Below are 9944 nucleotides of genomic sequence, written 5' to 3'. Positions count from 1 at the left end.
CAGCCACTGTCTGATCTCACATAGGACATTGCAGCAGGGCTCATAAATTATTTGTACCCTCTCGTTTGGCATCAATCAAAATTGGAGAGGGGTAAGAACAGCTGAAGGTAACCATGCCAGCTATGAAAAATGAACCCATTCCATCTGTACTTAAAGGAAGGTTAAAATTAAAGGAAACTCATCCATGTAAGTTAACCCCTGGAAAGTCCTCTTCAGATCATTCCTATGCAAAATATTTGGTAACACCTTATTGCCAGGTGAATTGAAGCTGAATGTGTAGCAGGCATTGATGACAAGACCATGGCTGGGGCATGAAAGTGGCCAGGGATTCCTTGTGCCCACCCCTCGTGCAGCCTCTTGGGCTGGCAGGTAACAAGCAATAACCTCCCAGCTGAGTTATAATGCAGGAGTAGAGGGCATCAATAAAGTCCCTTAAGGCAACTGAGTTCTAACGTGGGAATAGAGATGATCACCTTTGGGTCTGTAGTTCACACCGCTCATTTTGGGGATAACATGTACCAGTAATGTGTTTTCCCTGCTGAGGATGTATGCACCAGTCTGTGGGCATTCCTACACAGCGTTCACCTCTGGTGACAAAGCCACCGCATTTTCAGGCTCTCCTGCAGGTTCAGTGTAAAAACACTGCCGTGTCCACTGAAGCAAGGGCCTCACAGCTGCATGAACAGCCAAAGCTGGAGGTTGTGTAAGCACACATTCGTGATTCATGTTCTTATCAGTGTCCTTGCTCAGCCTCACTGTTGTTGCTCCTGACCTACACCTGCCAAAGTGAAAGCAGAAGAAGGAACTCGGCATGCCTGTAATGGTATGTGTATATAGGAAATGTTTATCAAATATAGCTGCAAATGTAGCATCAGGCCACACTGGCCCAGGCACAAGCAGTTCATGGTCCCATCAAATCTGTTTTATAGCAAATACATGTGCTTGCATGCACTTATTAATGGAAAATCCGTAAATGTATGACAAGACTGCTAGTCTTGTTGAGTATTTGACAGTGTTTACTGTAAAATATCCATTCCTTATGCAGAGTGGAAGTATTTTCTACATTAAGTTAATAAGATGGGGTTTTTTATGAATGTTTCCCAGAAAATATTGCAGCACCAGTGACGGATTTTTATGCAGCTGCAAAAAAATTATTTTTGCCCAGTCCTAAAGCATGGGGGTGTTCAGGGAGAGAAATGAAATATTTGGAAGAGGAAGCTAAGTAGAAGCTTTAAAAAAAAGGTTTTTTATCAGATGTGTATGGAGTTAAAACCTATTTGTCGTAGAAGTTTTAATTCTAACTGAAGCTACAGTACCTGCAGCAGAACCCACCATGGAGAAAGACTTTGGTGGACCTTTCTGCATTCTGCAAAGTGCTGCAGCCTCTAGTCTCCATTCTGCAAAACCCAATATTTTTTATATCTTAAGATTAGTTCCACTGAAGTAAAAGTAACTCAAAACACTTAGTGAAATGACCGGTTGGATAGGAAATAAAGGGTCACCACAACTTTGTGGGTCTTGGTCCCTCATTAAATGGCAAATGCCAGGAAAAAAATAAGACGGCTGCAAATTTTGACTGGCTGGTTTAATTAATCTCAGTGCTTTAAAAATAATCAAGTGCAACACTTACGAGTAGAGCCACAAAATTTACAAGAGGACATCTTCTGTGCCAGCAAAATGGGATTTTTTTATATTTAAGAGAGGGACATTTAGATATTTTCCAGACAGTTTAAAAAGATGAAAAATGTGCTTAAGGAGACTCCCCACACATATACCTATCTACTTTCTCAACTGTACATCATACTCTTCTAAATAACTAAAACTTTAAAGAGAAGAAAAATTAAATACATTGTAACTTTTATATGCAGAGTAAGGAGGGGTTGCTTAACAAAAAGTGGGGGTTTATTGGATAGGAAGAGAAAATATTTATTCAAAGAAAAGCCAACAATACCCTTTTTCTATACATTAAATGCAATTCATACTTCACAGAGTATATTACAAGGGTATTTCTTTTATCTTTTGCATTCCTGCTGCCTGCCTAGTGACACAAACAAGGCATGTTGTGCTATCAATACCAGTAGCACACTTACAGGTGGAAATGTTCTTCTTCTTACCACCAAAGCAGCTCACCAAAGAACCTTCTGGCTGAGGGGGTCCCATCCCACCCCAGCGGTCAATGAAGTCATCTGAAATGGGTCCATCCATCTTGAGTTCAATCTTCTCAAAGTAGTCAAATAATACTAGAAATCAAAAAACATCACACATCTGGTAGAAGAGCCCTACACTCAGTGTGCTAAGAGAGAAAGCCTGGCTGCTGCTGCCTGTTGTGTCCTCGCTGTGTGGAGCACTCTGCAAGTGGTTAAGAGTTCTGGCAAGAGGGGCTTGCAAGAAGCATCAGTTCAGGGAAGGGCTTTCAGCTATGTGACTACAAAAACTCCTACTTACATTACTAAAGGTTTTTGGTGATCAAACATTTTCAGTAAAAACGAATTTTAGAAAACTGAGTTGCAATGCATGCTACCAAAATGAAATCCCTGTTCTTGTGGGAGAACATTGCTGAACTTATGATTCTCTCGTGACTTTTACTGTCCAGCTGACTTCTGCTTTGTTGCTGTCATGGCTCGTGCAGCTCCAGTAACGCAGCTGTTGAGGCTTGATCTGTGCCAGTGTTTTAACCCATGTGGAAACGGTGCTCCCCTCGAGTTATGTGGGAAGAGAATTCGTACCTGTCCTGGCTGTGGTAGCCACACATGTTGCATTCAAAAGGATCGCGGAACCCATGGCAGCCCATATGGATCGTATACATCACGTGATCCAAGAAAAGGACTCGACAGTGTTCACACTTGTAAACCCTTACTTGCTCCCCATTGCTGCTGATCACTTTGAAAGCATCCTGGGAATTGTCAGTGCCTGCTCTCAAGACATCGTATTGCCTATTTTCTTCTTTTATAGAAATGCCATTTCTTGTATGGGCACCTATGTGGTTTGTCAGGTAGATCAAACCACTGCGCTCCTCATTATTGCTCTCTGTATCTGTTGAGTCTTGGCAGCTGTTGCTGGGAGAGACATCTCGTTCCGAGGAGACAGACTTGGCTTTGGAAAGCAGCAACAAATTTTCCACTGCGCTGTCCTGAGGGAGGTTGGAGCGAATCTGATTGTCCCCAAGAGGCTTGTGGAGCTGATACATGGGGCTGATGACGGGCACTCCCTCAGAGCCGCCCGGCGGTGTCTGGACGAGGGGGCGCAGGGACTCTGCCCCCAGGTAACTGATGGCGTTGTTGATGGCCTGGTCGATCACGTGCGTCTGCATCAGCTCGTTCTCCTTCTCATAGTTGATGCTGGCATCGTATGGAAGATCGGGCAAGCATTTGTCACCTGCAGTGGAAAACAGGGAGGAGTTAGAGGGCTGATTTCTACATGATTAAGGAAATGAACATCATGGATTAATAAAATAGGGAAGAGGACAGTTGACCGAATCCACCTCTGAAATCCACCTAAGGTATTCAGGGTTCTCTAATACAGCTGCTCAGAAAAGTGGTGGGTTGGTGGTCTTTTTCAGCATGCAAAATAATTTGAGGGTTTTGGAAAAGCAAATGGATGAAAGAAATTCTGGAAATAATTATACAGGGACTCATGGGAGCTACAGATCTAATGCTTTGTCATATCTTTCTCCTTTCTTACTGGTGTCCCTCATCGGCCTCTATGGTGAACAGAGGCCACTCACTGCCTTTGTGGCTGCTGAAGCCAGTGTACCCTCACAGCCACAGCAAGCCTGGCCTGATGCTTCAGAGCATGATGCACATTATCAATATTTTTACCTAAAGTATTACATTTTTAGACTTGAAATTAGTTTCAGACCTTCAGTTTCTTAGTAAGAACCCATACCGGCAATGTGGTCATATATATGTCATTTCGGAGAAAAATCAATAAAAACTTTATTTTTCATATTGCCACCATCCCCACACACCTACCATAAGCCATGTTAGTCACATTACCAGAAGCTACCCATGTCCCTAAATATTTTGTGTCAAAAAGTTGTATACAGGAGAAACCAAGAATCATGGAAAAAATTTAAGCACATTTGTAGTTGGAGCATATTTTTCCTACAAGGTAGAAAGTCTTATCTGGAGCAAGATTACTTGTAAGTGGTAACTTTAATTCTGATGGGATGCCTTAAATAAGGGGTAAATCTATCTATATATATTATTTTTAAATCAGACTGCACTAATAGTATACCTTGATAGTATATTTAGCTGGATACCCCAGTATTGAAATATTTAATTGAGGTTCACTACAATTTCCCCCAAATTACTGCACAGATAGCAAAACATAGAAGAAAAAAGTTAGGAATGGAAAAAACTATTTAAATGCACAGATATTGATTTTATGAACTTGAGCAGTCTTGTCTAACAGTGTAAACCATCAGTTATTACCAGGCCCTTAATAAATTCACGCAAATGTAAAGAGGTAAAAGATTTTCACAAGCTCCTATGGTCTACCAATAACATATTGTTGATAGTCTGGATGGATTTTCTAGCTCTTCAGATCTTGGGAAACACTAAAAGCCACAAACATCTCAGTGAAGTGCTGTCACCATTTCCTGATGAACATGAAATTTACTGGTAGGTCTTGGAAAGTCCTAATTTGTCAAAAGAAATCCTAACAGAAGCATGGAAATTTTACCAGAAGATCTGTACATTAATTTATCAACAATTTTCCACCCAGTTTCTACTCAGATTGACCATTCAAAGTGAGTGAAGAGAGCAAAAATCTTCTAGCACAACACTTTTGCAATGATGGGGGCTAAAGTGTAGGAAGTCCTGTGGTCTACATTTCCCACAAGATATGGTTTCACACCAGTGCCATGCTCTGCAAGCAGAGAAAGAAATACCCTGAGCATTGCATAAGTTCCTGTAGGGGATGTAGGGTACAGACACCTTCTAGCTGCTATGCTACACAAGCTTCCAGTTCCTCTTGTTTTCTTTCCCAATCATTCTGCCAATTTGGGCTTCATCTTTTTTAATTCCAGATTTATCCTCTATAATGCTATACTTTTCAGGCAGAGTTGCCTAAGATTCAAAACAGGCATTGTAAAAGACTCTCAAATTAAATACAGAAAAACTCTCCTAACATGAATGTATACACTTTATTCAAGGAGGAAAAAATGAAGCCAAAATCATTCCTATTCCATGGGCACTGCACACCACTGAAAAATGGGACTGGTCTTCATTAGAAATAAAATTTTGGGCATCCAGAAAGCAAGATTTTAATATCTATTTCTTGGGTAGTATTTGCTTTATGTAGCATAACTAGTTGGTAGTTGTGCTGAGAGAATCAAGTGTTCATAAGAAAAATTTGTTTCCAAGCAAAGTGCCTGAAACACACACAAAGTTAGGGAAGGCAGGCACCATTTCTATATCTAGGCAATGCAGTAATACTTGCACTCATTAAAAATAATAGCTCATTTCTGTGGTTATTAGAGCATAAGTAAATTAAACTGCTAATGGCTTGATGCACTTCAAGGTTTGCATTGCTCAGGATTCTGCAGCAGGTACTTAAACAGTAAAAATGCATTCACTGCATGTGGGCACCTTTTCTCTTAGTGTTTTTTAATCCCTTTCTTGGCTGCCTGTTCTTTTAAACATTATAACCATATATCAACTTTTTGTGGAGTTCTCACTCTCAGGTTTGGATGGCCCAGTTCTTTTGGATTTGGGAACTATTCCAGTATGGAATACAGACAGAATTTTACAGGTAACTGGATGAATTTGTTGAACAATCTAATTTTTGAAAGGTAATTAATTTAGTCTTGAGAAAAACTACTGAAGCAGAAGACACTCCTTCCTTTATGTGAATGATGCCATTTTCTCCTTCTCCCTGAAACTCAGCACAGGTATTGGGACATGATAATTTACAGGAGCAATTAAGTTCCCAAAAGCTCTCCTCAGCAGCCAGCCCAACCTTGTGTTAATCAGGAATTTTTCTATTGTATGAAGCAGTAGATAAGGATTGGAAAGGAAAGAATTTGGGAGCATTTGCTTGTTAGAAAATTTTTCCTTTTGAAGCCTAGCAAATTTCCATAAATATCTGCTGTCAGTAAGTTGTCTTCCTACACTGCACCCTGAAAAATTGACAGGAAACTCTGCACTCCTAAAACTTATAGTTAAACTGGCTGTCTTTACTGTTTCTCAGGGTGAACAGAGAAAAAGAGAATGAAATAGCCAATCCACACCCAAGGATACATTACATATAGTATATTTGCTAGTACCTTTTAAATTTAAGCACTTTTAATCTTCCTGGAGCTTTCACAGAATTAGTATTTGGGCTGATGCAAACAGTTACTAGAATGTCTAAACTAGTCTGGTTGGCCTTACATATAGTTGATATATTTTTGGTATCTATGTCTACTACAACTTTTGCCCTTTTATAAACATAAGCATTTCTTAACCTTGACTACCTCCCAGAATTGTTGTATTTGGACTTGAAAAAAGCCTTGGAATTTAATTTAAAACCTTTTGTTGCACCTCCTGACATAGCTGAAACTCTGTTTTTCATGTCTAGGAAATACTAATTTTCATTTCACTCCTGTGTCCTTGTTGAAGAAAGTATATTTGCATTTTCTGTCCCGTAAACTGACGTTTTTTTTCCCTTAACTTTTGACTGAAGACCTTCTTAATGTGCATTTTGTTTCAGAGACTTTAATCTGATTGTTTCCTATGGAATAATATTTTTTAAATGTACAGAGAGTTAAAAAAGAACCTAACTAGATATGAGTATATGCTGTCCTCTGATCTCCCATGTTTTAATTTATTGAAGAATAATCTTGCATAGTTGACAAAATATTGTATGTGGATCTCACAAAACTGCTGTAATCCCTACTTAGAACAGGCCTATTAAACAGAACAATATGTGCAGCCTTCATTTTTATAGGCTTAATGTCAAATTTTTCATTGTTAAGACAAGAACTGCTATGTGTAAATGGACATGAAGTTTTTGCATCTTTCATAGAATGTACACAAAGTTTACATTTCATTTAGGTGCTGTTTTGAGACATATCAATTTGGGCTGTAAAAATAAACAGAGTTTATCAAAGGGTGAAGAATATTACCCAGTCTACGTTCAACTATTCACAAATGCTTTCAGAAACATCAATATGCCCAGATCTGAATGTCATTCAAGATTTCAATAAAATAACTCTGAAAGTGTGATCAAATGCTATCTCAACGGCAAACTTCTGTTCCTATCTTCAGGTTCTTAAGGCAACTTCAAGAACCTGTTCAGATTTTGTAATGATCTGGTCTGTAAGCTTTTAAAAAGGCAGGAAATAGGTTTAAAATTGATCTCCAAATGTGAAAAATTAAACATGCAGAAATTTATGCTGGAGATGTTTAGTTATTTTTTTTCCTCCAACATATCTCTGTATCTGCTTCTATAGAGATACATATTGTTAATTTAGCAAAACAAGCAAAATTATAAAGCAAAAGTAAAAATGCTGTGATTTTTTAGGGGGCTTTGTTTTATTTTATTTTTAGGAGACAGCAAACGTTTAACTCTTACCAACAAATTTCTGAGGCATAGAGCTCTTACGTTTGGCGACGTTACTTGCTAGTCTATCCAGCACGAGGGCTCTTTCTGACCCTATCTTGCACAGGTCTTCAGCCATTTCACTCTGGTTACTTTCGTCTTTTATGACTGAAATCAAATGACATCAGAAGGGTTAGGTAGGTTCCATTTTAATGGAACTGTTGTCTTAGGTTATTGTTTGTCAGTCAATGTCTTTTAGCTCCCAAGCAGCTGGATGAAGGAGCTCAGCATATGAGACACAGGACAATTCTGACTCTCAGTAACAAATTCCCTCACGCTGGTTAATCTACGTACATGTTCATGTTTTCCTCATTTAGGACACAAAAATGAGATAGCAACTGCAAGGTTTCTGCCTGTATGTCACATAATCACTCCACCCTTTGTTCTACAGCCATTCTGCATTTCTGTGAATAAATGAGGTCCTAACTTTATCCTGGACACAAAGCAGTTCACCTTTCCACTCTCCCACTGAAACCCCCTGCAATGTTCTTCTGCACCTCTCCCATTCTATGATAATTGTTTCCTCAGCAGGAAAAATTGATAAACTTCTCAACTCCAACAGTGGAAGATTTATTTGCAAGCTACACCAACCCTTGTTTCCATCCCCTTTTATCCCATAGCAAATATTTCAGTACTTCCTTGATGCTATTTTACACTTTAACAATTTTAATTGATAAAATCACACCTTCAGTGGAACACTAATTTCTAATACTCAAACCTGTTTCCCAACCTCCTGCTGCTGCTGAGACTCTGTAGAATTAGGAGCTTAATGTGAGGCTCTAGGAAAAGGAGACTATTTCATTTTCAGTATATTTTACTTCAGTACTTTCCTGCAGAAACAAAAGGGATGTATGAAAATGCGCTGTCAAAACAATGACTGTGAAACAGGTATGGAAAGGTATTTCTGACTTCCAGCACCTAAGAGAAAGGCAAATGGACTAAGATCACAACACAACTGTTTTGCTGTAGGCTTTCTGTTTGTGGGGTTTGGGGTCTTTTTGGTTTGTTTGTCAAGGGAGAAAACTGGGTTAATTTTACTTTTATCTGCTACTAAGATATGGACACTTTTCCTGAACTTTTGGGGTGCTGATAAAGGAAGATGCAAAAGATTATTTTTACACTTTGATTCTTCAAGTTATTTCAATTAAGTGCCCTGCTCTGCTATATTTTTCCTTCTGTGCCTGCTGAGAATTTGTTTTATCACTGGATTAACTGGTTCACAGGACCCATTACTCTGGTACCTGGCTGTTTCTCAATAGCTGAGAACACATCGTTGTGATCCAATGTTATTCTGAGAATATACCACAGCTTATCATCTATTTAAAGGATGATTGTGAAAATTTTGTTAGACCTGAAATATATGAAATCAGCTCTGATGGATACCTGTGAGGAACAGGTGAAGTTTCCTATTCAACAGTACCCTGCAACCAAACTGAGGAGTACACAACTGTTTCTTGAGTCCCTGCTGCAGCAGCACATATTGCAGTGACAGTGACAGTGACAATGAAAATGCCAGTGCTGGAGTTTCCTTTACACGGAGTTTCACAGAATTATGTTCCAGCCCCATATGACACTAAAGATTGCGACCAATGCAGGAAATTAGAAGAATTTAGTCATGAAGGTGCAGAAAACGAAAGGGTGTTTATGGTACATAGCCATCATTGTATAAGCACACACCAGCATCTTGTGCTGACCAAGGCTTCCAGGTACCATCTCAGGAAGAGACTTACAGAGAATCTTTTAAGGCAGACATTCAACAGGGACACAAAAGACTGAATATTTAGTTAAAAGTTGAAATTATCAAGAAATATCTGTTTAGGATATAATAACATTTCTAATCAGTTCAAGAGAGGGTGAGTCATGTATTTAACAGTTAAACTTTCAAACTTCTAAAACTTCTTAAAAAAGAGGGCAAATTGAATCATGTACCAATCCCCAGTACTTGCAACTGAAACCCTCTGAAATCTGCAACCAAATGAATAACTATTTCTCTATAATTTGGTGTTTGTGAAGTGAAAAAAAAATCATGTTATCTTTTCAAACAAAAAACTCACAGTGACTGAGGAACTGTAATTGACCCTTTAAAAACTTCATAAACTACTTCTCCTACTGTTTTATCTAAGCCTGATTAGAATTCAGCACACTTCCACTCAACTCAAATGCAAAACTACAGGTAATATCTCTAAGAGAAGAACTTCCCATGGACAGTGATATTATAGTCTTCTAAAATAAAAATTTTGCAATTAAATTCATCAGGTTCCAATTTCATGTAAAAGTTAAAAATGTAAGTACAATCTCTTGCTCCACTTCTCACTCCCTTTTACTCTATCTTTCCCTTATTTAAGTTCTTTCTCAATTAC

The 9944-nt window shown here is 38.7% G+C and overlaps 1 protein-coding gene across 2 annotated transcripts in view; it reads right to left on the bottom strand.

Annotated features, from left to right (window-relative positions):
• Positions 1–2282: 2282 nt before the first annotated feature.
• Positions 2283–9944, bottom strand: part of IKZF1 (IKAROS family zinc finger 1) — a 65158-nt gene continuing 57496 nt past the window's right edge. For both annotated transcript variants that reach the window (XM_030971322.1, XM_030971323.1), the window contains 2 exons: positions 7558–7692; positions 2283–3375 (listed from right to left, as the gene is read on the bottom strand). In XM_030971322.1, coding sequence (XP_030827182.1) covers positions 2672–3375; positions 7558–7692 — 839 coding nt within the window. In that variant the 3' untranslated portion in view covers positions 2283–2671. The remainder of the gene's footprint in view (positions 3376–7557; positions 7693–9944) is intronic.

Source organism: Camarhynchus parvulus, chromosome 2 (assembly GCF_901933205.1).
Source record: "Camarhynchus parvulus chromosome 2, STF_HiC, whole genome shotgun sequence".
Classification (NCBI taxonomy): Eukaryota; Metazoa; Chordata; class Aves; order Passeriformes; family Thraupidae; genus Camarhynchus; species Camarhynchus parvulus.
Note: the sequence above shows the minus strand (reverse complement) of the source record. Positions and strands in the feature narration are given on the sequence as shown.